The following is a 26,963-nucleotide window of genomic DNA, read 5'->3' on the forward strand; positions in this document are numbered from 1 at the left end:
GACAAGCTGCCCATCTTCTCGCTGCCCCTCCACTGCCCTGCGCCTAGTCTCGCTCCACCTCTCTGCTTGCCACCGGCACAAACTCCCTCTCCACATGCGACTCTCTGCCCTCGTTTGCCTCTTATTCCCACTGCTCCTCAGGTCCTCTTTTCTCTACTGCCTTTTCACCGTCCTATACCCCCCCACCAGCACCACCCAGCGCACCTAACGCCTCCCCAGCCGCAGCTTCCACCTCGCTCCTTCCACCCCTACTCACTCCTCCCCCCACCACCACCACCGCTTATTTTGCCATTTTGTACCGTAGTCGGTTAGCATTGTCAAGCGCCTTCGCGAAAGGCGCTTTATGAATCCCAAATAGAAGAACGGTCCCACATCAACGCGTGCTCCGCGGGTGCGGCGGTGCACGCCAGATAATAACTATGGTGGTAATAATAATGGCTATTGTAATTGTTAAGTTACTCGGGAAAAACAAATACCCTCGCGGCCAGCGTGTATGATTAAGAGCTGAGGGTCACCACTCGCAGTCTGAGCCAGATGTTTAAGATTTGTAAGGTTTTGTGAAAATGCCCAAACTCAGAGCCAAAAATTAATGAGATGTTAACTCCCTCGCCTGGTATGCGGGAGGTCGTGGGTTCTTTCTTGACCTTGACGCCTGCTGTGTATTTGGCGTCTGCGTGTCTCTCTCACCGTAGTCGCGTGGTTTTTTCTTCCGGTCCTCTGGTTTTTCCCTCCACGTTTAGAATAAACATCACGCGTTTAGATTATTTGATTATTTGGCTGCTATACATTTTGTTGATATTCCGCTGTTTAAATTTTTATCGCGGATGGATGTGCCCGGAATGTTTGACTCTCGTTTTCCCGTCGTATCGGGAGTTTCCGTCTGGGAACCGAGGCTTTTTATTTTCGTTCGCCACGCAGATAAGGGGGAGCCGGTTTTGGCCAAATATTTAGACTCTTTTATTTTTTTCTGCGAAGCCCGCTTCAAGCTTGAAAAAATAAACACTGCGACGAATTCCTTCCAGGTTCCGTATCTGTCAAAAACGTGACATCAAATTTGGCCTCCTCACTATCCGCGTGTCAATACACGCGCTCGCTCGTGTTAAAACGCGCAAACACACTCAGGCGCGCACGCACACTCAGGCGCGCACAAAGACAAATATCCCCGTTATAGCCTTAACAGACTATTGGGGCAGCTGCCGTGAGCGGCCACCTCGGTAAACGAGGCGCGGTTGGGGACAGCACCACGCCCGTCTGCCTTTGTCTCCCCAATGACGATGTTCACTACACACCGCACCAGGTACTCATTTGAAGCTGAGTCGACCTAAGGCAGGCCCAGAACCGGTTCAGATAATCGTCACTGATGTTAGTGGCCGTGAGCGGGAATCAAACTCGGGTTTGCCGCATGCGCACACGCGCACACACGCACGCGTACCATGCGTGCTACGCGCGGGCACACATGCTTGGCTCGCGCGCCGGCAATGAATAAAAACTCACACTCGGATCTTCGTGGTGGTGGTGGCTGGGAGATTTAAAGACAAACGGGAGAAGTTGGTCCGGGCAGGCGGAGGGAGGGATGGATGGAGGCTGGTAATGGCCTCTCAGCTATCCAGCGCCTCTCAGTCATCGCCTCGCTTCCAAAGGCGGGTTCCTCAAGTGACGCCGAGTTTGATCGTCTCAGCTCGCCAAGTCTCTTGTTCTAAAAAAACTGCAAACGGCAACCCCCCCCCGATTTACGTCGTCACGCAAGTCCGTCATCACGTTACAGTTAACGCGACGTTATCATCAACGCCGCTACCGACTCGCGTCGCCCTCAACCCCCACACACACGCTCACGTCGCTGACGGTATCATCGTTGTGTTTTATTCTTTCTCGTTATCCGTCGCCTCTTAACCATCGCCACCACCACCACCACCCACCACTACTACCCTGTACAGACATTATTTCGTGCGTCGTGCGTAAAGACACGTACCGCACCGTAGAGCGCAATCTATTATTCACGTGCAGTGTTTCGGTTTTGTCATGTAGTCTACTGAAATTGAACGCCAGTCTAATTTGTGTTCAAGTTGACTGCCGTTGCGCGGGATGCTTAGTAAGTTCACGTAACGTCGTGGGTACGTCTGCGATGAAGACACGGCTCGTCCCACGCTCCCCCTCCGCTGTCCGTGTTTGTCTCTCGTGGGGAAACGTCGCTTCGGTTTGACGCCGTTTCAGGAATTCGCCCTCGCGCCTTTCAGGAACGCATCCTCCTCCGGAATTAAAAACTGGTTGTTTATCAATCAAAAATATCCAAAAATGTCAATCGATTGGAGGTTCGGTTCATTTCCTGGCCTCACGATCCCCGCCCCTTTGCCCGATGATTCGCTCGCGGTTCGACTGGAGAATCGACGCCGTTTGATCAGTCGTACCTTTTGCAAGCATCCAAATAAAGTTATTTTTCATACTTTGAAACTGGTAACAAATGAATCCCGTGATAGAGCTGCTCACCCCGAGCTGTAAGTGCTCTGCTAGTGCATTGCCCTTGCACCGTTCGCACTTGTGGCGTTCTCTGCTCTGACACTGGCGGTGAGACTAGGCCAATCAATGCCCATATATTATAGTAATTATCAGAGCATGTTTTGTTGGCATGTTCACCACAAGTGTTGTGTGTGGCTAATGCAGACTCGATTCCTTGCAAAATGTATCTATTTGGTGTTTGAACATCTTAACGCCTCCCGTTTTTACTCCCTTTTATTTAACTCACTCTGCTGTTGTTGTATCTTCAAATCTTGCAACTCAATTTTTACCCACTTCCCAATGTGGTATCGACTGCAAACTTGGTATACTTATGTCACACTGATGACAATACTATATTCTATAATTAAAATAAAAATATATATATTTTTGTAACATTATTTTTTCTATGTTATGTTTCGGCTTGGGTCTAATTGTCCATGCTCAACTGACGTTGGCTGTAATTCCGCTGCCGGGATGAAGGCCTCCACATAGTTGCGTCGGTCATGGGGGGGGGGGGGTTGATTAATTAAGACTTTGCCAGGCTGGTCCAGTGTAGGTCGCTGCGAGGTCCGAGACCGGTTCAAAATGTTTCTCTCGCCGCTCGCGTTTGGCCGCGGTGGCGAATGGAACTTTGGGTCGCCGGAGTTCAAAGGGCAGTGCGACACCCACACTGTGCCACCAACTCTACCCGAGGGCACCGTAGGCCAATCTTGAGAGGTCATGCCGTCGTGGCCTTCAAGTTTTAATTGCGGAAAGATGTCGTCATGTACTCCGCCATTGTCGTCATTTTCGTCGTCATTTTCGTCGTCGTTGTCGTCATCATCCTCGTCAGTCGTTGTGGTTATCTTTGTCGTCATGGTAGTCATCTTTGTTGGCATTGTTGTCATTTGTCGTCATTGTCATCGTCGTCATCGTCCTTGTCGTCGTCATCGTCGTTGTCGTTGTTGTCAGTGTGCTGTGCGCGTTGTTAAGGTGTTGAAGTGGAACCACGGTGTTTTTCACTGCTAACTTATTCAGTTACTGCCATAATAATAATGATGATAATATTAATGTCAGATGTTCAGTCAAAGCAATTGCCCCCTCTGTGTTAACCTCCTGGCTTTTAGTGCGTGAGAAGGGGAAGTAAAGACGAGGAGAGACGCTTGCCAGGTGCATTCACGCCACAGTGGCTAGGAGATGTTAACTACCTCGCGGTGGAAACGCGGCTTGCAGCGGCGTCTGTATTGGGTCGCGCTTGGTTCAAACTCGAGCTTTGGGAGTGGCGATTGACTTTCAACTTGTCACCAGTCCGTGTCGTCACCGTCTCGTAGAAGCAGGTCTTGTCGTGGTGATTTAAACGTCTTTCCGGAGCTCCCCCAGTCGGCAGAGACTCGCAACTCGTTCTCGTGCGTGATGATGGCAGTGGCAGCAGCAGTGTGTCCAGGAGCTAAGATGCCAATGTCGAGGTCCGTGCGTGCGTGCGTTGAACTTCTTTCGCCACCTTGCGAGAGAGTCGGCGTCCTCTTCCGCTGAAGGAGCGCCGACTTCTAGCAGTCCGTAGGGCCTCCTCGTCTCGCCGAGGAACGGCTGCTCGTTGTCCGCGGTCCATGCGAACAGCAGCGAGCCGACCTCCAGGAATGCATTTGCAGGAATTCGCTAAACGGTCATGGTGCAGGCAGGCCCCTGAACTTGTCAAAAAGACTTGTTGATTTGGCTGCCAGCGGGGGCCGTTCATCAGCGAAGAGATCAACATTGTCTCCCGCGGCCCATTCTCGAATGACCAGGGGCTTTCATTTCTCGCCGGAGCTGTTTGGGGTTTAGCTGTCTGGGTTGTTGGGGGGTTCAGGCTCACCCTCCCCCAACCCCCCCCCCCCCCCTCCCGAGACGCACTGCAAAGTCGTGGGTGTCCCCGTTCACCCACGTGTGCAGTTTCAGTGCAGTATCCTCCCGCGGTACATCTTCCATCTTTCCGTCTTCTGTGTTTCCGTCATCGGAATATGAAAAAGAAATAACTGGTAACGTACACACACGTACGATGACCTACGCGCACGATGATCTACGCGCACGATGACGTACATGGACGTACGTCATCCGGATGGGAAAGAGTTAAGTCCCGAATATGAGCCACCCATGCCATTCTCTCCGCAACTCCCGCGCCGTGCATTTAGGACCATTTCCTCTTCACCGGAGTGTCTTGCAAGGAGGCCAGCCAGTCGGCAGCAGCTCCTTGAGATGTCGAAGTAGCGGAGAACGCCCAGCACGAGAAAAAAAAGTTTTTAAAATGTTGGACTGCGATTGTGACCATGGGGACCCATAATGCCGTGCACGTCACGTGACATCGCCACGCTGAGCGGGAGACGCGTTTGTTGTCGAGGCAAAAGGCAAGCGAGTGAGGGGGGTCTTAAACGCAGGCCCGGGGCTCGACTCGTCGCCTTGCTGGTGTCAACAAAATTCGTACCGCGCTGTTGGGATATCAACAGCGGTGCCGTGGTCTTACGGGGGAATATGCCCCCTTCCATCGGAATGTGGAATTTCTACAACTGGGCCATTTTAATAAAAAGTGACTTACCTTTTTTTCTGCTGTAGGAATATGCAATTTCCACTGCTGGAGATGATAATGCATCGTTTGAGCTTTTTAAATACCTTAATTATAGCAACAACTATAATTTTACACGGAGGTGGTTGAGCCAGATAATTATAATTTGTGGCAGGAGTGGCGGACGCTCCTCCTCCTCCTCCCGCCTCCCTCCGTATTTGTGAACCGGCCACCCGAGTTGTCGTACGCTCCGTGGTTCTGCTTTGGATGGTGACGCACAGTCTCCACACACTGCCGGAAGGGTTTGTAATGTCCCCATTCGTGCATTGAGTATCAGCGTCATTGTCAGCTGATGCTGCTGCTGTGGTTTCTGCAGCGGATACAGTTCAGAGGTTGTGGCCCCAGAAGCTTTGCAGGAGATCAAAGCCGGGTATCGTCTGCCTGGGGTCTTTTGTTTTACATGTACTGTGTGCTTTATATATATATATATGCAAATAACTAGCTGTTTATTCTTCCTATCGGAGAAACTTAAGAATTTAGTTGACATCGATGAAATGTTTCAAAAGGTCGTTTAACGCCATGTAGTCGTAGGAGTCTTTCACGACCAATATCATCCATTATAGAGGTTTTTGTTGGGTTAGATCGCGTAAATATAGAAATGCGTCGCTAAACCCACCACCACCCGACACATCCAACTAGCAAGGTTTAGTGTCGCGTAGTACAGCACTACACCGGCTGTGTGTTGGAGAGTAAATCCACAACATTTACAATCTGAGTACGACGTTTCGCCAGTTAAATTCGACCAGCATCGTGAGGCGACAGGCAGATTTTGCAGGAGAAAATCGGTTGATTCCGCTCCCAGTTGGACACTGATAATGAATTTATCGTGACGTTTGCACTTTTGGTGTTGGTGCCATTTCTTGACTTGTTTAATAACTTTAGATTTAGCTTGGTAGTAGTAGTAAGGTGTTTATTTGCTTGGCAGTGGCTGTATGTGGGATTTGGTCATTATATACAATTAATGTACAGTGTTACGGGATGCTTTGAGCATGAATGAGCCGATATAAGATTTAATTAGACTCCATTATCTGCTTGCGGTTTATCGCGAGCCTGAGATTTTGACACAAATTTTAAAAACTCGTGGATTTTTCCCTGAAGCCCAAATTAATAATCTAATAACAGTTATACATTTGTTATTCTTGGAAATGTTTATTCCAAGTCACACGGTGCTCAAAGCGAACAAATATGTTAAACTGAAGTCCACGTGAATCGCCTCTACAGTGCAGTAGTTGCAATCTCTTTATAACGGTGGGGTGGAGTTTGATTGATTTTGATTGGCTGTGGCTCTGCTGCTGTCATCCACTTAGTGGGGCCGAGTCTTCTGCTGGGCGGGAGCCAGGAAAGTGTCATCACTGAGCACGCGCATCATCTATTGTTCGTTTTTGGCATAGAGATCCGTGGAGAATGATTATATTCTTGGATTATCCACGAATTTGAATTTGACAATCGACTGGATTAATTATTATTGTCGGTGAATCGGCGCAGGGAGAGAGGCCCGTTCAGCGTAACCGTGGGGCGTGGAAGGCGGTGCCGGTGACGAAGCCGGCACCAGTCTTTGGTTTTCACCCCTCACTGAGATTCCTCTCTCGTCTCCCCTTTTTTGTCTCCCTCGCCTTCACAGAGATCGAAGCCAAGGAGGCGTGCGATTGGCTGAAAGCGGCAGGCTTCCCGCAGTACGCCCAGCTCTACGAAGGTGCGTGCGACAAACCGTGCGCCTCGCACGCGACGCACCCTCTTGATCCAAGCTGCCCCTATGGTTACCTGCTGCTCGTTGTTGTTGTTGTCGACCGGTAACTCCCCTCTCCCGGGCAAGGCCTCCCCCAGTTTCCTTGACCCCCTCCATCCACTCCACTCGCTCCACCTCCTAGCGGCTCCTCCTGTGCGAGCGTGCGTGTGTGTGGGGAGTGATAGTTTAGTGGTGTGTGTGTGTATGATCGTGCGTGTGTGCGAGCGTGTGTGCGTGTGAGCGTGTTTGCATGTCCGCGAGTGTGTGTGTGTGTGTGAAGAGTCCCTCTACCTCCTCGACTCCCACCGGTAGAAGGTTTCACAATGTCTGTGTGCCATCCACCAACCCTCGCTGCGTAGCCACCACCAGTGTATGATGCATTCAATGTTATTAAATGTCTACATTTGCTTCTTGCGATGAGCATGGTTGGCTACGCACGGTGCGAGAGAAGTTCAACATAAAACAAAGATCCCCCGTGTAGCCTTAACAGACTTTAGGGGCAATTGCTGTTAGCGAGCACCTATGAAGGCCAGAACGACACACGAGGGGATGTGTGGCCAACACCACGCCCGGCCGCCTTTGTCTCCCCAGTTGCCATGTTTACACACTGCACCAGGCTGAGTTGACTTAGGGGAGGCCCCGGACCGGTTCAAATTATAATCGTCACTGGCACACTTTCACACACACACCGACACACGCAATTGCACACGCGCACACACACGAACAGGCTAACTCAGTACATCTCACGGAGGATCGCTCCGCTGAACAAAATTGTTCCGCGTTTCAATTTACATGCGAGAGTTTCGCGTTCCAAGTCGACGTTAAAAAATATTTCATGGAAGCTGGATCGTAAGTGCAGGTGTCTGTAAGTGCGGGTGTTCGTAAGTCGAGGACTGCTTGTATATACAACTACACATTATTGTTTCAACCATGAGGTTAAGAATTGATGTCAATCCATAAACCAGTGCATCGTTAAGCAGGTAAGCACGTGCGTCTATAAACGCGCAACCCTTTTGACCTGCATTGTCACGAGTGCACAACTTCTGGATGCTCGTGCAGTGAGCCACACATTCATCGTCGTCGTCCTCCCGTTTTGCAGATTCGCAGTTCCCCATTGACATCGCCGCTGTGGAACGGGACCACGACTTCCTCGACTGGGATTCGTTTGAATCTGTGTGCAGGTGAGAGCAGCCCTCCCATCATCGCCCGGTGCACCACCACCACCGCCACGCCTCGGGGACGAAAGCTCGGGTCGGGTGCGGGACGCGATTTCGCGGGACGCGACGCCGTATGGTTGTAATGCCATGGTGGCAACGACGTGATGGCCATTCCGTGGCGGTAACGCCGTGGCGGTAACGCCGTGCGAAACAAAAGGCACGATCGCAGCCTCTCGACTCTGCTTCCAACGCCGCAGCGGGAGCAGAGGAAGAGCGCTGTGCGTTGTTTTTTGGTTTTGTTCCTCTGGCATCGTTCCTCCCAACATCAAAGCGCTTCCTGAGCGCTTTCCAGACGAAGTTTTTTCGAGGGTTTGTTCATTCGCGCTCTCGTCCGTCCTCGTTAGACCGTCCGCATTAGTTCACGCCGGGGAGACAAAGGCAGCACCGGATGTAGCGGCGCCCGCCCCCAACAGCCCCTCGCAGGCGACCCGGCGCCCTCCCTCTGCGCCGTGCGTGAACACAAAGCGCACGGCCTCCTCTTCCGTTGTGTGGGCGGCCCGCTTGTGGAGCGCGAGCGTGCGGAGCACACCGTGCGTGCGGCGCTTCATCCGCATTGTTCATTAATTCGCTTCACCCGGGCACCCCCGGCGGCAGCGGTTCCACGCTGCGTCGGAAGTTCGTTCAATAATTGCGACCGCGCACGCCGCTAACGAGCCTCCCTCCGTCTCCTCCCTCACTCCATCCCCTCCCTCCCTCACCTCCCACCCTCCCTCACTCCCTCCCTCCTTCCCCTCCCTCTCCTCCCTCTCTTCCCTCTCTTCCCGCCGCCTGCCCCGCCGACTTCCGTCGTGCGGTCGATTGAACGGCACGACGCCATATACAGATGTGTGCGTCGCGTCGTGTGTCAGAGTGCTCGGCCTTATCCAGACCACCGGCTCAAAGGAACTGTGAATGTGTGGCTCAGCTTCCTGAGATTCGGTGGGGGGAACCCACGGACGAGCCGCATGGCAGCTGCCAACAAGCCCTCTGGCCCTCTGCTGGGATGTGTTTGCGACGAGTACGAGCGCAGCTCCGGCATAAGAAATACGTGCTCACGTTACACTGGAGCGGGGCGGGGGTGGGAGGGCAAGCAAAGGGAAAGTTCTGATACGAGCACACGACTTCTAGTACTGCTACTGCTACTACTTTGGATATAAGCACGGGCGGGCGTGCCCGCGAGGGATGCCGCCGGTAGACAAATGTCGGCTGCTCGGCGAGCGACGGGCAGGGCGGCTCCCCGCGGGAGCCTCCCCGAGCGGAGCCCGAGAGCTCGGATGTCGGTGAAGCTCTGGCTTCACGACGCAAAGTGGACGCACGGGGCCCATCGGACGGCTCCACTTCTCAAATCCGTCATTCACCGGCTCTTGGGGTTCGCTCCCCTGGGGTCCATGGGTCCGCGGCGTCATTGGACGCGACGTCCGACGTTTCGCTGCGCGTGCCCCGGAGCTTCTTCGGGGACTGGCCTCCGCCGCCGCAGTGGATTGGCTGCTGCTGTTGTTGTTTGTTGTTGTTTGTTGTTGAATCTCACCTCCTTCGTTTGTGTGAATTTTGGTCTGCAGACGGCTCAATGCCCTTAACAAGTGGGCCTCGATGAGAATCGACACGACCCCGCTCAGGAAGAGAGTGAGTCTCCCATGCGTCCCGACACCCCACCCCCCCCCCTCCCCGTCTTCGCCGCTCACCGTCGCTAACAACCGCGGAGCGACGTCACCCCGCCCGAGACCCCCACGTACCGCCGCAGCGGGGGGCCCCACATCACCACGGTCGCCCCTCCCCCTCTGGTCTCCCCCTCACCAGAGTAACCTCACCGCCCTGTTAGGGGCGCTGCGATGGCTAGGAGATGTTAACGACTCGCCTGGTATGCAGGAGGTCGTGAGTTCGATCCCGACCCTGTACGATGCCTGCTGCTGTATATTTGGAGTCTGCGTGTCTCTTTCTCTCATCATCATCATCACCACGGTGGTTAGGATATATTAAATACCCCACCTGGTATACAGGAGGTCGTAGATTCGATTCCGACCCCTGGCTCCTGCTGTATATTTGAAGTTGGCGTGTCTCTCTCCCCGTGGATTTTTCTCCGGGTCCCTCCGGTGTTTCCCTCCACATTTAAAAAAGTGCGTTTAGAGTTTTTGGCTGCAATACATTTCCACGTGATGATGATGATGAGCCACTTCCTTGAGCTATCATTTGTGATGGCCAGGTAGCTGCAGTTGTGCACGCTACTCCAATACTGAATTCTAAAACGACATTTTTTTATTACAACTGGTAAAGTTTAACCGTAGCGTCTGTCGGCGTTATATGTATGCGCTGTAGCGTTGCATCTAAACTCGGGATAGGTCAACATTTATATTTTTCCCTCTTTGAGCTTCGGCGGCACGATGTAAACGTTGCGAGGGTGTTGCAGCTCGACGCGTTTGTGGCGCCCGCGGCCTCGGCGCATCGTTCCCGTCGCCGCGATCCGGCACCGCCACGGCCGTGCCGTTAATCCGGTGTCTCTCTCCACCGATAATCCGGTGTCTCTCTCCACCGATAATCCGGTGTCTCTCTCCACCGATAATCCGGTGTCTCTCTCCACCGATAATCCGGTGTCTCTCGCCACCGTTAATCCGGTGTCTCTCTCCACCGTTAATCCGGTGTCTCTCTCCACCGATAATCCGGTGTCTCTCGCCACCGTTAATCCGGTGTCTCTCTCCACCGTTAATCCGGTGGCTCTCTCCACCGTTAATCCGGTGTCTCTCTCCACCGTTAATCCGGTGTCTCTCTCCACCGTTAATCCGGTGTCTCTCTCCACCGTTAATCCGGTGGCTCTCTCCACCATTAATGCGGTGTCTCTCTCCACCGTTAATCCGGTGGCTCTCTCCACCGTTAATCCGGTGGCTCTCTCCACCGTTAATCCGGTGGCTCTCTCCACCATTAATGCGGTGTCTCTCTCCACCGTTAATCCGGTGTCTCTCTCCACTGTTAATCCAGTGTCTCTCTCCACCGTTAATCCGGTGTCTCTCTCCACCGATAATCCGGTGTCTCTCTCCACCGTTAATCCGGTGTCTCTCTCCACCGATAATCCGGTGTCTCTCGCCACCGTTAATCCGGTGTCTCTCTCCACCGTTAATCCGGTGTCTCTCTCCACCGTTAATCCGGTGGCTCTCTCCACCGTTAATCTGGTGGCTCTCTCCACCATTAATCCGGTGGCTCTCTCCACCGTTAATCCGGTGGCTCTCTCTACCGCAGGGCGACGACTCCGACGAGGATGAGCAGTGCGCGCTGAGCGGCAAGTGGACCTTCGAGCGCTCGAGCCGGCGCTGGTCGCGCGTCGACCAGCCGGGCACACCGGGTGTGCCGGGTGTGCCGATTGCGGCACCAGTACCGGGCGGCCGCGTGAGCTCGCCAAGCGAGCCGCTCAAGACGCTGTCGGTGCTCGCGGAGGGCGGCGGCGGCGGCAAAGCCGCGGCGGACGCCGCCCCCGGAAGGACGGCGCGACCCGAACGCCCGGCGGGCGGCGCAGCGTTCGGTTCGGACCCCGGCGGCCTCGCCGCCGAACCCGGCCCCTCCCCGGCGAAATCGTCGTCGTCGTCGACGTCGTCGACGGCGCGAGAGAGAGACGGGCGAGCCATGCGCGACCTGGGCGCGAGCACGCTGCCCGCGGCGCTGGCGCGCGAGGTCCTCGGCCGCAAGCTCCCGGACGCCTCCCCGGCGGACGAGAAGCACCGCTCCAAGGCCAAGAGCCTGCTCAAGCGCGTCGAGAACCTGCGCCTCCGCAAGCAGCAGCAGCAGCGGCGCAAGGCGGCGGCGACGCTTCCCTCGCGCAAGGAGCCCCTCGTGATCAGCGGCCCCGTGCCGAGGCCGGCCCCGGACCGCGCCGCGGCGCGGCCGGGCCTCGCCGACGCGGCCGGGGACGGCGACGGGAGGCTCGCCGGGGTGGCGGGGGGGGGCCGAGACGAGCGGGGGGACGACTCCAGCCTGGCGGCCATCGCCGAGCGCAACCGGCGCAACGGCGCGGCGTCGCGCTCGCAGGAGAGCCTCGCGTTCCACCTGCCGCGCGACCACAAGCCCGGCACGTTCCCGCGCGCCCTCTCCAGCGAGAGCCTCTCGCCCACCACGGGCCGGGGGCCGGGCGGCGCCGGCGGGCGGTTCGGCGACGGCGGGTTCTTCCTCGGAGGCCGGCTCGGGGACGCACGCTACGACGGCGACGACGACGGCACGGACGCGTCGCGCGAGTCCCTGCCGGCCGCCGGCTCCCGCCACGCCCGGCACCCCTTCCAGCACCAGCACGGCTACGGCAGCCTCGGCGGGCAGCACCGGCGATGCCACCGCCAGCGCAGCAGCTCGTTCGGCTCCACGGGCAGCCGCCTGAGCCTCTACGACAACGTGCCGTGCGGCGGCGGCGGCGGCGGCAGCAGCAGCGCCGGCGACCTCTCCGACGCGGACGCCGGTGGCGCCGGCGGAGGGGCGTTCAGCGGCTTCGACGCGCTGCTGTCGCACGTGGCCGACATGCAGCGCTCGGTGGACTCGTGGACGCGCCAGGTGTGGAGCGAGCTCGAGGTGACGGAGAGCGCCGGCGGCGGGCGCCGGCTTCTCCGAGGCCCAGTCCGGCTCGGCACCGTCGCTCGGCTCGGCGGCGGAGGGAGCCGAGCCGGGCGGGGAGAGCGCGGGGCGGGGAGACGACGCGGTGGCGGCGTCGCCGGTGCCGCCGGCGGAGTCGCTACCGGAGCTGGACGACGCGGAGGGCGGCGCCGCGCGGGAGCGGAGGGACTCGGGCGTGGGGGCGTCGCTCACGAGGCCAAACCGGTGAGCGGCTTCGACGCGTCCCGCGTGCGTGAGCGCCGCGGTGCGGGCGCCATCGTGTGTCGGTGACGGAGATTTTGAACGGCGTGCGCACGGAGCTCGGAGTCGCCGTCTCTCAGGAGGGATTTTGGGGGGGTTGGGATCGAGCGCAAGCTCCGAAATAGTCTGCATCCTATCCTGAGGCACGGTGTGAAACCAAACCAAACTAGATTCAAAGCTTTCGTGACTGCGGGAATTACTCTTTGGTTCTTTGGGTAAAGTCACGTAGAAAGAGATGAAATTAAATAATAATAGAAGATGACGTTTCGATTGCAACACAAGCAATCGTCATCAGGTACGAATGAATAAGAAAACAAACCTAGTAAACTCAGAAATAGAACGTAATACAACACAGAGAGTCGGCTAACACAACAGTCAACACCCCACCTGGTTGATTACGTTCTTCCAAAGATTGCTAAATTTCAGAGAGAGAGACACACACTGTGTGAGTCTCTCTCTGCTTGCGTGTCTGTCTGTGTGTCTCCGTGTCTATGTTTTGTCTTTCTCTGAAATATAGCACTCTTCGGAAGAACGTAATCAACCAGGTGGGGTGTTGACTGTTGTTAGTTGACTCTGTGTTGTATTGCATTATATTTTCAAGTTTACTAGGTTTGTTTTCTCATTCATTCGTACCTAATGATGGTTGCTTATGCAGCAATCGAAACGCCGTCTTCTATTATTATTTAATTTCATTTTTTTCTACGTGACTTTACCGAAAGAACCAGCACCGTGTCGCACGAGTGGGGAGTGTGGCGATGTTTACGACACACCGCACCAAACTCTTGTTTTTATTTTGCCAGCTGAGGCCCCACCGAGCCGCGTAGCTTGTTTTTCAGACGCGACTTTCAGAAGCCGCGCAAACGACAGCTCCACAAAGTGGCTCATCACGCGGAAATGTTTCGGCAGCCAGATAGTCTGAAGGCGTGACGTTGATTCTAAATGTGGAGGGGAAAACCAGAGGACCCGCAGCGTGTTCGTGTGTCACTGTGTGTGTCACTGTGTGTCACCGTGTGTGTCACCGTGTGTGTCACTGTGTGTGTATCACTCTGTGTGTGTCACTCTGTGTGTGTCACTGTGTGTGTGTCACCGTGTGTGTCACCGTGTGTGTCACTGTGTGTGTGTCACTCTGTGTGTGTCACTCTGTGTGTGTCACTGTGTGTGTGTCACTCTGTGTGTGTCACCGTGTGTGTCAATGTGTGTGTCACCGTGTGTGTCACTGTGTGTCACCGTGTGTGTCACTCTGTGTGTCACCGTGTGTGTCACCGTGTGTGTCACCGTGTGTGTCACTGTGTGTGTCACTGTGTGTGTGTCAATGTGTGTGTCACTGTGTGTGTGTCAATGTGTGTGTCACTGTGTGTGTCACTGTGTGTCACCGTGTGTGTTACTGTGTGTCACTCTGTGTGTGTCACCATGTGTGTTATTGTGTGTGTCACCATGTGTGTGCGTTACCATGTGTGTCACTGTGTGTCACTGTGTGTGTCACCATGCGTGTCACCATGCGTGTCACCATGTGTGTCAACGTGTGTGTCAATGTGTGTGTCACCGTGTGCGTCACCGTGTGCGTCACCGTGTGCATCACCATGTGTGTGCGTCACCATGTGTGTCACCGTGTGTGTAACTGTGTGTGTCACCATGTGTGTGTGTCACCGTGTGTGTCACCATGTGTGTCACCATGTGTGTCACCGTGTGTGTCACCGTGTGTGTCACCGTGTGTGTGCGTCACCACGTGTCTCTCTGTGTCTCCGTGCCGCCGTGTGTGTCACTGTGTGTCACCATGTGTGTCACCGTGTGTGTCACCGTGTGTGTCACCGTGTGTGTGCGTCACCACGTGTCTCTCTGTGTCTCCGTGCCGCCGTGTAGGCGCGCTCGCCTGCGCTGGCCGAGCTTCCAGCGCTCGCACTGCCCCCGCCACGCCGGCTCGGCGGCGCTGCAGCTGCATGCGCAGTCGGTGGCGCAGCTCAACCTGCTGCAGAGGTTCGCCCTGCTGCGACTCACGGCGCTCATCGAGAAGCACTCGCCCTCCAACAAGCACGGCTGGAACTGGTGAGAGAGCGGGCTGCTACACCCCTCCGGCCACGAGCTCGCGCGTGTGTGTGTCCGTGTGTGTGTCCGTGTGTGTGTGTGTTTCCGTGTGTGTGTGTGTGTCCGTGTGTGTGTGTGTGTGTTTCCGTGTGTGTGTGTGTCCCCGTGTGTGTGTGTCCGTGTGTGTGTCCGTGTGCGTGTCCGTGTGTATGTGTGTGTCCGTGTGTGTCCCCATGTATGTGTGTGTTTCCCCGTGTGTGTGTGTCCGTGTGTGTGTGTGTGTCCGTGTGTGTGTGTGTGTCCATGTGTGTGTGTGTCCGTGTGTGTGTCCGTGTGTGTCCCCGTGTGTGTATCTGGCACACACGGTAGTGTAGCAGTTAGTGTGTTGCACTACGAACCTGGCGACCCGAGTTCCATTCCCACTCACGGCCCAGACCAGTGGCGATTATCTGAACCGGTCCTGGGCCTCCCCTAGGTCGACTCAGCGGTGTGTAAACAACGTCACTGGGGAGACAAAGGCGGCCGGGCGTGGTGCTGGCCATCCACCTCCTCGTGTGCCGTGCCGGCCTTCATAGGTGCTTGCTGACAGCACTTGCCCCAACAATTTGTTAAGGCTATATGGGGGATCTTTGTCTTATTTTCGTTGTGTCTGGCAAGCAGTGGCACTTCCCAGAAATGCACGCACACACGCACATGAACCCGTGTGCGTGTGTCTCTGTGTGTGTGTCTCTTTGTGTGTGTCTCTGGGGAACGGTGGCTCTCCCCAGGCACTCCACACACACACACAGAGACACGTGCACACGCAGGCAGCAGCGGTCAGACATCGGTTGGTACCGCCACAGCGTCGCAGCCGTGGCAATGGCGCACTGCCCGCTTCACGGGCAGCGGGGGCCTTGCTTGACCCCCCTGACCTCGTCCCAGAGGTCGCAAACGGGTTTTGTTTCCTTACCCGTACCCGGTCGGGTACGGGTACCCGTTCCCTACCCGTACCCTACCCGAAATGAGTGACAAACGGTGACTCACCAGTGACTCACGGCCTACCCGTACCCATACCCGGCCGCACCAGGGTCGCAAATGGGTACCCGTACCCATACCCGGCTGGGTACGGGTAGCCGGGTATCGGGTAGGGTACGGGTATCGGGTACCCGATTGCGACCTCTGCCTCGTCCGTAGCGAGTCGAACCGTTGCGTGATTCCATAGTGACGCCGGTGGGATGACGCACGCACGCAGGAAGCAGGGTCACCCACCGCCTCCTACCGGGCGACACGCGGACGTGCGGCCTGAAAGCGGCCATCTCTCCCTCTCCCTCTCTGCGCGCGTGCCGCAGGGCCGTGCCGCGCTTCATGAAGAGGGCCCGCGCCCCGGACTACCGCGACAAGGCCGTGTTCGGGGTGCCGCTGCTCGTCAACGCCCAGCGCACGGGCCAGCCGCTCCCCCAGAGCATCCAGCAGGCCATGCGGCACCTGCGCAACCACGGCCGGGACCAGGTGAGGGGGCCGGGTTCGCGCTCCCCAGAGCTTCGGCTCGACCCGAACGCGGCGGTCACGCCGGGCTCGGTCGACGTGGAGACGCTGCCCCCTGACCCCTGACCTGACCCCTGACCCCCGACCCCTCCCACCGGCCCCCCCGCAGGTCGGCCTCTTCCGCAAGTGCGGCGTCAAGTCGCGCATCGAGGCCCTGCGGCAGATGAACGAGGCGTCGCCCGAGGGCGTCGACTACGGCGAGCAGTCGGCGTACGACGTCGCCGACTTGCTCAAGCAGTACTTCCGCGACCTCCCCGAGCCGCTGCTCACCAGCAAGCTGTCCGACACCTTCCTGCTCATCCACCAGTGTGCGTGGCGCGTCGCGACGCCGGCGGGCGGACGGGGGGGCGCTTTGCGGACGAGCGTCGGGAGCGTCGCGAGTGTTGGGAGCGATCGGAGGGATGGGAGCATTGGGCGGCACGCAGAGCCGCCGCGCGTCGTGCCAAACGCCGTGCGCGGCACGCACGGCACCGGCGGCGGTCGGCGGCATGCCGGTCACCCGTTGATGGCACGGTCGTGGTGCCTGGCGCCAGTGTGTGGAGTTCACGTGCAGTCAGAGCCGGCCGGTGATCGCCTGCAGATGGATGCACAGCTTAAACGTCGGTAGTGCAGGGGCCCTAGTTTTGGCCGACGCCGGTGATACGTTGCGTGCGTGCATCCGTACGTGTGTGTGTGCGTGCGCGTGTGTGTGTGTGTGTGCCTGCGCGCTTGCGTGCGTCCATTTTTTGTCGCTATGGGGTGAGGAGGAAAGTGCCGGAGATCCCGGCATGAAACCCGTTGCAGAGCAGGGGCTTAGAGAATGCGAAACTCCCGAGTCTGGAATCGAACCCGGGCTCCTTGTTGCCGTGAGTCGCTTTCAGTGTCGCCGCTGCGCTGCCACCCGTCCGCTGCCCCCCTTCCCCCCGGCCGCTTTGCTCAAGTTACAGAAGTCCTTTGGACGGGAAGAAATCCGGGCTTCGTCTGACACCTCGCGGGTCGTCGGGTTTGGTTGGGCGCCGTTCCATCAGATGCAACGTAACTCCTCCCACGTCGCGCGCTCGCTCAGGAGCGGAGAATGCGGCGTCGCGACGAGTTCGTACGTCCGGCGGGAGCGTTGCTTAAAAATAATGCGTTTTATTTAAAATGTTAAATGGTGCGACAAGTTCGTTGGGCGCCCGACGCAGGGATGGAGGGTCGGCCGTGCCTGGGCCGGAGCGTTTCGGTGGCCACCTGTGAAGAGCGACGCGAGTTCTAAAATCTAGTTGTGTGTTTGCGTGCGTGTGTGTGTGTGCGTGTGTGTGTGTACTCGTGTGTGTGTGCGCGTGTGTGTGTGTGCGCGTGTGTGTGTGTGCGCGTGTGTGCGCGTGTGTGTGTGCGCGTGTGTGTGTGCGTGTGTGTGTGCGCGCGTGTGTGTGCGCGCGTGTGTGTGCTTGTGTGTGTGTGCGTGCGTGTGTGCGCATGTGTGTGCGTACGTGCGCGTATGTGTGTGCTCGCGTGTGTGTGCGTATGTGTGCGTCCCCGCGCAGTCGTGCCCAAAGAGCAGCGGCTGGCGGCCGTGCAGGCCGCCGTGCTGCTCCTGCCGGACGAGAGCCGGGAGGCGCTGCAGTCGCTCCTCTTCCTGCTCAGCGACGTCGCCGCCTGCGTCGCCGACAACCAGATGACGCCGGGGAACCTCGCCATCTGCCTGGCGCCCTCCATCTTCCACCTCAACACCGCCAAGCGCGAGCACTCGTCCCCGAGGTGAGCCCCCCCCCCCACTACCCCCCTGCCCCCTTCCCCCACACGTCAGGCCCGTTCATCGAGCCGTTCGTCCGTGCCTCCGTCTATCCTTCCATTTGATGTCCTCTGGCTTCCCACATGATCGTGAAGCCTTCAATGGCTGTACCGGAGGAATTTCCATACAATGGGAGGCTGATCGATGCCCGGGTGCGGTCAAGGGATGGCTCCCTATTGCTCAACCATGTTATGTATGCCGATGATCTGGTAATTGCTGCTCGCTCAGAGGAGTTGGAGGTGCTGCTGCTGAACCTGGAGCTTGCCACTAACAGGTGAGGACTTACCATCAGCCCCACCAAAACTAAGCACCTGCCTGGGTATTTTGTGCCATCGGACACTCCACCCCCACAACTCCCAATCGGTGATGGGGCAGTTGTGGAGAGAGTGGAGAGTTTCCCATACCTGGGCAGTGTGCTCATGACTGGCTCCGGTTTGACAGCGGAGGTCTCACTCCGAATCAGTCGAGCGGCATTATCTTTTCATCGGTTGCGTAACGCTGTGTGGAAGCTACATGGTCTGTCGCTCCGCACGAAGCACCAGGTCTTCTCGGTCACAGTCATTCCCTCCCTTCTCTATGCTTGCAAAACGTGGACACCCCAAATTGAACATCTTCGCCGGTTATAAACATTTAGGCTGGCCTGCCTACGATCCATCCTGGGTTTAAACAGGCTGGATTGTGTGAGGAGCTCACAAATCCTTGAAAGATCTGGGTAAAGTCCCATCGGTGAGCTCCTCCGGCAGGCAAGGCTGCGTTGGCTGGGCCATGTAGCCGGCATGCCCAGTCACCGAATGCCTAAACAGCTTTTGTTCGGCCGGATCGAGTGGGCTGAATGGGCGCGGCACGGGCTAGAGAAGAGTTGGAGTGATGTGGTACAGGAGGATGTGGAGCTGAGTGGACTTGCCAATGACTGGTACCAGCGGTGTCAAGATTGGCCTCAGTGGAGGAGGCTCGTGAAGGACGCTACTGGGTAGTTGGAGGCAGTCGCTCTCCAACAGCAACGGAGGGGGGAGGAGTGACACTCACAACAATGAGCAGAGCGCCGGGTGGCTAAAGCACAGTAAGTTGGCACAGTAGGGGGCATCAGCCAGTCATCTCGGTCATCTCACTCAGTCGACCCGTGGCACCTGGGTCTGCCCCGTGACCTCCTGCCAGCGGGCGTTCGACACTTCACATGGCCTCACAAGCATCGTGGTGACGTCACCGCCACTTAGTAGCGAATGGCGGTTGTTGTTGTGTGTGTGTGACTGTGGGGAGCAGTCGTGTAGCGGTTAGCGCTACTCTACGCTACGAACCCGGCGACCCGAGTTCGATTCCCGCTCACGGCCAACACCCAGTGACGATTATCTGAACCGGTGCTGGGGCTTCCCCTAGGTCGACTCAGCCTCAGATGAGTACCTGGTGCGGTGTGTAGTAAACATCGTCACTGGGGAGACAAAGGCGGCCGGGCGTGGTGCTGACAACCCTACCCGGGCGCGACTGCTCGCTTGACAGCACTTGCCACGACAGTCTGTTAAGGCTACACGGTGGTCCTTTGTCTTTATGCCGTGCCCCCGTGCGTAACATCAGATCCATCCAGCGCAAGCACAGCATGGGCAAGCCCGACCACAAGGACCTGACGGAGAACCTCGCTGCCACGCAGGGCCTCACGCACATGATCTCCGAATGCAAGAATCTGTTCCAGGTGCGTGGAGTGACGCTCGCAGCTTGCCGTGAGATGCACCGGCGAGCAAACCGGCGGCCGTCAAAACCCGAATTGTGGGAACTAACAACGTCAATCGACGTCGTTAGTTCCTGCACTACCAGTCTCCCCTGGCTCCTTCGTATTCGTCTCTCTCCGCAGAACAAATAAAATAATAACAAACAAAAAATAAGAATTCCCGCAGAGCCCATCGGCCACGCGCACGGCCCCCTGGGAGTCGTGCGACCTTTTCAGCGGCGATGTTTCATGACGAGCCAAACTCCGGACCGGTTTTTTGATTCGCGGTGCCAAGTCGGCGAGTGCCGGCGAAATTGTCGTCTTTACCGCATGGGCTTCCAATTCGGCACTAATTTGTCACCGGTGTCGTTGTGGAAAATGAAAGCGACAAAATAAATACGCCAATGAAACGTAAAGCAAATAAACAGAAAATCTTTTTTTTTGTTTAAATAATAATATTAAAATACAAACTTGTTTTGAAGCACATCATTAACTTGTAACTCGAATGCAGAAGCGAGATTTTAAAATCCGAGAAATCCAATAACAACACCCCCCACCCTTCCCCCACTCCCCCCCCCAGGTGCCGCCGGAGATGCTGAAGCAGAGCCAGGGCTCCGGCGAGCCCACCGCCCGGCCCCGCCGCTCCTCCCTCCCCTCGTCGCCCTCCTCCTCCGCCTCCTCCACCTCGTCCTCCTCCTCCGTCGCCTCCTCCTCCTCGTCGTGCGAGGGCGACGCCGACAGGGAGGCGGAGGGGAGCCGGCGGTGGCCGGCGGCGCTGGCGCCGGCGCCGTGCGACCCGGCGGAGCTGCGCGCCGCGCTGGACGAGCGGATCGAGGGGCTGCTCAAGGAGGCGCGGGACAAGTTCAGGGGCTGGACGGCCGCCCAGAGCCACGAGCACCACGTGGAGCTCTCCTACAGGAAGGTGCGGGCGGCCACGCGGGAGAGAGAGAGAGAGAGACGGAGAGCGGCCGGGCCGCGCTCGCTCCGTAATCGTCGTCTTGATTGCGCCCGCCTGGACATGCGTCCGTCAGTCAGTTCATTCATCAGTGAGTCAGTCAGTCCATCCATCAGTCAGTCAGCCATGTGCGGCCGTCCATCCATCAGTGAGTCAGTCAGGCCATTCGTTAGTCCATTCCGCTCCGTCCTCCTGTCCATCCCGACGATCTGTCCATCTTTCTGTCCGTCCGGTCCACCCTTCAAGCTCTCTGTCCGTCAGCCCACCTGTCTGCCCGCGCCCCGTCTCTTTGCCCGTCGGTCGTGCGGGGGGTAAAGGGCACGGTTATTTATTTGTTAATCAGCCGCTGGATGGAGACCCGCTGGACTTGGTGTCGGATATCGTGTCCGGTGAAACTGACTATCCTGAAAGCATTCAAAACATTCTCGGCAATGCGGAACGCTCCACCGATGTTAGCCGTGGCCTGCAATGTGAACCTACAGCTCGCCGGCTTCACAGCCTCGGCGCTAAACCCACTGCGTTGTCATCGCTGATTTTGCTTTACCTTCAGATTTACCTTCAGATTTACCTCTAGCTTAACATTCCTCTGCCTTGCACTCCTATCGTGTTTGTCATCGTAACTTTCCTACTGGACATACGTGGGGGGGAAAAAGAGCTCCATCGCTCTTCGGATTTCTCCGATTCTGATCCGCGGTGGTGGCGGTGGCGGCGGCGGCGCAGGTGGAGGACGGCGCGCCGCTGCGAGCGTGGCGCGCCAGCGTGGAGGTGGAGGCGACGGTGGCCGAGGTGGTGCAGCGCGTGCTGCACGAGCGGGCGCTCTGGGACGACGGGCTGGTGCAGGAGCGCCGCGCCGTCGCCGCCGCCGACCGCACCGACCTCGTGCAGTTCGCCACGGACGCAATGGCGCCCCAGCCCACCCGCGACCACGTGCTGATCAGGTGCGGCCCCCCACTCGCCGTCGATCCCACCCCTCCGTCCCCGCGCCCGCCCTCCCCCCGCCCCCGACGTCGCCGGTGCTGACGACGGCGTCTGCGTGGTTTGCCGCGTGCCGCAGGACGTGGCGCTGCGACCTCCCGCGCGGCGCCAGCGCCGTCGCCGCCGTCTCCGTGCCGGCGCCGGAGGCGCCCCTGGCCGGCGGCGTGCGCGCGCACACGTACGACGCACGCTACCTCGTGGAGCCCCTGGCGCCCGCACGCTGCAGGCTCACCTACGTCTGCCGCATCGACATGCGGTACGCCGTGCCACCCGCCGTGCCACCCGCCGTGCCACCCACCACCCCACCCACCACCCCGCTCCCCACCCCACCCACCCCACCCACCACGCCATCACGCCACCCACCACCCCGACCCCACCCACGATGCCACCCCCCACGCCACCCACCACACCGTCACGCCACCCACGATTCCACTCACCACCCCACCCGCCACACCGCCCGCCACACCGCCCTATTTAGAAAGCTTGAAACAGTTAATAGCTTGCAAAGTTCGGGCCGGCTGTGCGCCTCGCGTCACGGCAGGTCTCTCGATCCGCCCCGGCTTCAGCTCGGCGGCCGCTATTCGTGCCGGGCGATGGTAGCGACCGCGCTGCGATAGCGCCGAGTGCTCGCGCATTTACCTGCTCGCTGTGGAGCTTCGCGGTGTGGGCCTGGTGGCCGCCCCGGTTAATACCGCGGGGCGTTTTATAACAACATCAAAAAAAGGATACCGGCGCCGGCTGCTTTGCCGTCATTCGGCATCACGGTTCCAAATTTGCCTTACTTTGAGAAATGATTGGGCAAATCCACGTAGCAACATCGCGTCTGACCGTGAAATTACGGCAGGCTGTCTGTGAAGCATAGCGCCTTCCTGACTGCTGTGCACGACGGGAATGGCTCCATCGCCCCATGTGACCGTGGTCGCTTACGTCACCCAGCACTCGTGTGTGAGTGTTTGTGAGTGTGCGAGTGTTTGTGAGTGTGTTTGTGAGTTTGTGAGTGTGGGAGTGTTGCATTTGTGAGTGTTTGTGAGTGTTTGTGTGAGTGTTTGTGAGTGTGGGAGTGTTGCGTTTGTGAGTGTTTGTGAGTGTGTGCGAGTGTGGGGAGCAGTGGCTTAGAGGTTAGCGAGCTGCACTATGAAACCGGTGACTCGAGTTCGACTCCCGCTCACAAATAAAAAAACAGTGGCGAATATCTGAGCCGGTCATGGGCCTCAAATGAGTACCTGTTGCAGTGTGTAAACAACACCATCCGGGAGACAGAGGTGGCCAGGCGTGGTGCTGGCCACCTATCCCACCGGGAGAAATTTGGCAAACTCGGCGAGGCCCAGGGTCCGCCGTGATGATGGCAGGCCTCGCCTTGCCAGTAACCTAGTACCCGTAGCCGTGTCGTGCACAGTCGATCCAGTAGGTAAACTAGGCAAGGCCCAGAGTCCACCGTGATGATGGCAGGCCAAGGGTCCGCCGTGATGGCCTCGCCTTGCCGGGAGCCTCTAAGGCCCACCACTGCGCTGTGACGAGGAGCGTGGTCCTTGGGGGCGGCCGAAGTCGGGGGCCGTCGCTTAGCCCCCGCGGCCACATCCCTGACCTGTCTCTCCCCTGCTCCGCGCCCAGGGGTCGAACCTCCGACTGGTACGTCAAGGTGTTTGGGCACCTCTGCGCGTCCGAGGTGGCACGCATCCGCGACTCCTTCCAGGCGTCCGACGGCCCCGAGACAAAGATTTGAGCGTTCTCCACGACGACACCGCAAGCTCCCAAGTGAGGTGCGCAGCTCGTTGAACCACGCTCGCTATTCTTAACTATTTATGAAACTGTTAAAAGTATTTTTTTACGTTACCAGGTAAGGCCTCGCTGAGCTACTAAAAGCTGTTTTTGTCAGAAGCGACCCTGGCTATCAGGGTCAATGAAGTGGCTCATCACCGTCGTCGCGTGGAAATTCACAGCAGCAGCCAAAACTCTCTTCAACGCGCATTGATTCTAAATATGACTAAGAATAGCTGTGATTGGCCAGCAGAAATGGCTTCATGCTTCTGAGATCGGCTGTTTCAATTGTAACGTTTTTTTTTTCTTTTTAGTTTGAGCTGTGTAGCTCATTTTCATGAAGTGATGTGGCCACAAATGATTGCTCAACGAAGTGGCTTATCACGTGGAAGCTTACGGCAGCCAAATACTCTCAACGCACGATGTTGATTCTAAATGTGAAGGCAAAAACCGGAGGAGCTGGATAGAAATCCATGCGTCCATGGGTAGAGAAACACGTAAATTCCAAATATATACCGGCGTCATGGTCAGGATCGAACCCACGACCTCCTGTATGCCGGGCGAGGGAGTTAACATCTCGCCACTGCTGCGCCTCGGTGTGGTTTCAGGTCGATCCAGACAGCGACGTCCCATCCATCGAGAGACACGAGGGGACACGAGAGACACGAGGAGGACACGGGCGGCGATTTCCGCCCACGCTGCTGCCGCTGCCTCGGGACCGCGACGGCCGATGGCCCAGACTCGGACTCCCCGCGTGGCGTTGAATGACACCGAGAATCCCCTCCCCCCCCCCACCGTCCCGTCTCAGGGTGTGAACCGACACCGCGCGAGGTGACGCCGGCGCCGGCTGGGCGCCTGCACTTCAGGAAGGCCGCTCCCGTCGGGGAACCGGAGTCTCTCCGCACTGCATTGTGGTCAACGTCGCCGTTGCTGGCGTCCTTTTACTCCCGGGCCCGCGACGAGGTGCCACGGAAGGCGGTGATTCACACGCCACGGAAGGCGTTGATTGCGTGACAAAGGAAACCGCTGGACAATCCGCCGTGCAATAATAGTGGTAATGGTGGTGATGGGCGGTGAGGAATCGCGCGTGTGTGCGTGTGCGCGTACGTACGTTTGTGTTACGGTAGCGGTTAGCAGCGCTGCACTACCCGAGTTCGATTCACGCTCACGGCCAACGCCAGTGACGATTATCTGAACCGGTCCTGGGCCTCTCCCTAGGTCGACTCAGCCTCAAATGAGTACCCGGTGCGCGGTGCGTAAACATCGCCACCGGGGAGACTAAGGCAGCCGGGCGCGGTGGTGGCCACCCACCCCATCGTGTGCCACAATGCCGGCCTTCATAGGTGCTGCTCGCTAACAGCACTTTCCCCAACAGTCTGTTACAGGCTATACGGGGGACCTTTGTCCTGTGTGCGTGGAATGGTGACTCGGTGGCAAGCGCAATGCACTATGAACCTTCGGGACCCGAGTTCCATCTTTGACGATCCGGTTTCTAAACCCGGCTCGAACCTGCTCTAAAACCAATACCCGGTGCAGTGTGCAGCGTGCAGCGTGCAGCGTGCAGCGTGCGTGAAACGTCTGCATCGGGGAGACAAAGGTGGCTCTGCGTGGGGGTTACTGTCCACGTGGCTTCCGCATGTGCCGTGCCTCACCTTGACCGGCACTCGGTCACTGGCGCTCACCCCTACAGCCCCGTAGCGGCGATGTCTGGGGGATGTTTGTATGTGGGTGGTGTGTGGGTGTGTGTGGGTGATGTGTGGGTGTGTGTGGGGAGCGGTAGTGTAGCGGTTAGCACTACGCTGCGCTACAAACCCCGTCGAACCGAGTTCGATTCCCGCTCATGGCCACCAACACCAGTGACAATTATCAGAACCGGTCCCGGGCCTCCTCTAGGTCGACTCGGCCTCAAACGAGTACCCGGTGTGGTGTGTAAACATCTCCACCGGGAAGACAAAGGCGGCCGGGCGTGGTGTTGGCCACCCACCCCCTCGTGTGCCGTGCCGGCCTTCATAGGTGCTGCTACTCGCTAACAGCACTTGCCCCAACAGTCTGTTGCAGGCTACACGGTTTGGATGTTTATGTAATTGGGTGGTGGGCATTCAACCTCGATAACCTTGAGCCACGATGTCTTTTTTCCCGAAGAACTCTTGAGAATTCACGCAAACCGATGACGAATCGCACCGGTGGTCGCGTGGAAGCCTTCCCGTGAAAAACGGCCTCGGAGGGGACTTTCCAAGCATCCTTTCTTTTTTTGTTTTACGGAAGTGCTTTTCATTCGACCCCGTGAGAGTGTGCGTGTTCTATCGAGCGTGGCTTCACGGAAGCAACGGTGACGATGTCGACGACGAGGAACGTTTATTTGAAAACAACCAAAGATAGTTTTTTTGTTCTCTTCGTACAAAACTGTTCACCTTTTCGACGGAGCGGCGAGTCGGAAAATGCCACTGCACATTTTTTATTTTCTATATATGTGTGTGTGTACATATAATATATACTAGCGCGCGTGTGTGTGTGGGTGTATAATTATTTACGAGTCTTATTTGGCGGCGAAGCACACTGGGTTTCAAGGGTGCAAGCCGAGCGATCGCAAGTTTCACTTCCTTACCGTGCAGCTGGGCATAAGGGGGTCACAGAGCGCGTCGGTGGAAGGCCGCCGGGTTGCGCTCCCCTCCCCCCCCCCATCTCCACCGCCCCTCTGTCCACCCCCAGCGGCGTCACCGGGCTCACGGCGGCGGGTCGATCGGCGGGTCGCCCACTCTGAGAACCGCCTCCGATTAGCACGGTTGGCTCGGTGCGGTGCGAGAGAAATTCAACGCACGCCGCTCCTCCGTGCGGCTGCCGTGCCGAAGATCCTCCTCCTACCTCCCCCCACCGCCACCACCGCCCCGGTGTGGTCCAGTTTCTCCGTTGCTTTCACCATCGCTCTCGTCTCTCGCTCTTGATCTTCGTCCGGTCACATTTCGTCATTTGTTATTTCCCGCCCTCCCCTCCTCCCCCCCCATGTTACATCCTTGACTCGCTCCCCCTCTTGCTCGTTAAGCGCCGTGATTGCCGGCGGCATGGCGGCGGTTTCCGGCACTGGCAACATTGTCGCCGTTGCGCCACCCCCAGCTCGTAAGTTGACCGAGGCTGAGCCAAGTTGCACCTGAGCCTCGTCAGCCTGTAACTTCTTTTTCTCTCTCTGTTTTATATTTTTAAAATGGTCTATTTAAAACAAATACCATAGAATGTAATAACATTTAATATATGTGTGCGTGCGTGCGTGTACAGTGGTTACAATTAATATAAAAACTAAAAAGTAAAAAAAATAACTCTGAACCGTTGTTACAGTTGATTGCAACTTTTTGCGTCTATTGAAAGAGCCGATCTCGGAAGCATGAAGCCATTTCTGTCGGCCAATCACAGCCATTCTTATTTATATTTAGAATCAACGCGCGTTTAAGAGTATTTTGCCTGCTGCTATGAA

General features: G+C 57.3%; 1 protein-coding gene across 1 annotated transcript in view; it reads left to right on the forward strand.

Moving 5' to 3' along the window:
- LOC133357678 (stAR-related lipid transfer protein 13-like) overlaps positions 1-24,231 on the forward strand; it is a 164,338-nt gene extending 140,107 nt beyond the window's left edge. The window contains 15 exon segments of the mRNA XM_061575768.1: positions 6,690-6,761; positions 7,894-7,975; positions 9,550-9,613; positions 11,219-12,562; positions 12,564-12,775; positions 14,672-14,854; positions 16,162-16,321; positions 16,467-16,665; positions 17,863-18,076; positions 19,680-19,794; positions 20,390-20,731; positions 21,485-21,702; positions 21,819-21,995; positions 23,351-23,499; positions 24,106-24,231. Of these exon segments, the coding sequence (XP_061431752.1) occupies positions 6,690-6,761; positions 7,894-7,975; positions 9,550-9,613; positions 11,219-12,562; positions 12,564-12,775; positions 14,672-14,854; positions 16,162-16,321; positions 16,467-16,665; positions 17,863-18,076; positions 19,680-19,794; positions 20,390-20,731; positions 21,485-21,702; positions 21,819-21,995; positions 23,351-23,462 (3,494 nt within the window). The 3' untranslated portion in view covers positions 23,463-23,499; positions 24,106-24,231.
- Positions 24,232-26,963: the final 2,732 nt, after the last annotated feature.

The sequence above is a fragment of the Lethenteron reissneri genome, chromosome 59 (genome assembly GCF_015708825.2).
Source record: "Lethenteron reissneri isolate LAM-NWPU_2019-01 chromosome 59, ASM1570882v1, whole genome shotgun sequence".
Classification (NCBI taxonomy): Eukaryota; Metazoa; Chordata; class Hyperoartia; order Petromyzontiformes; family Petromyzontidae; genus Lethenteron; species Lethenteron reissneri.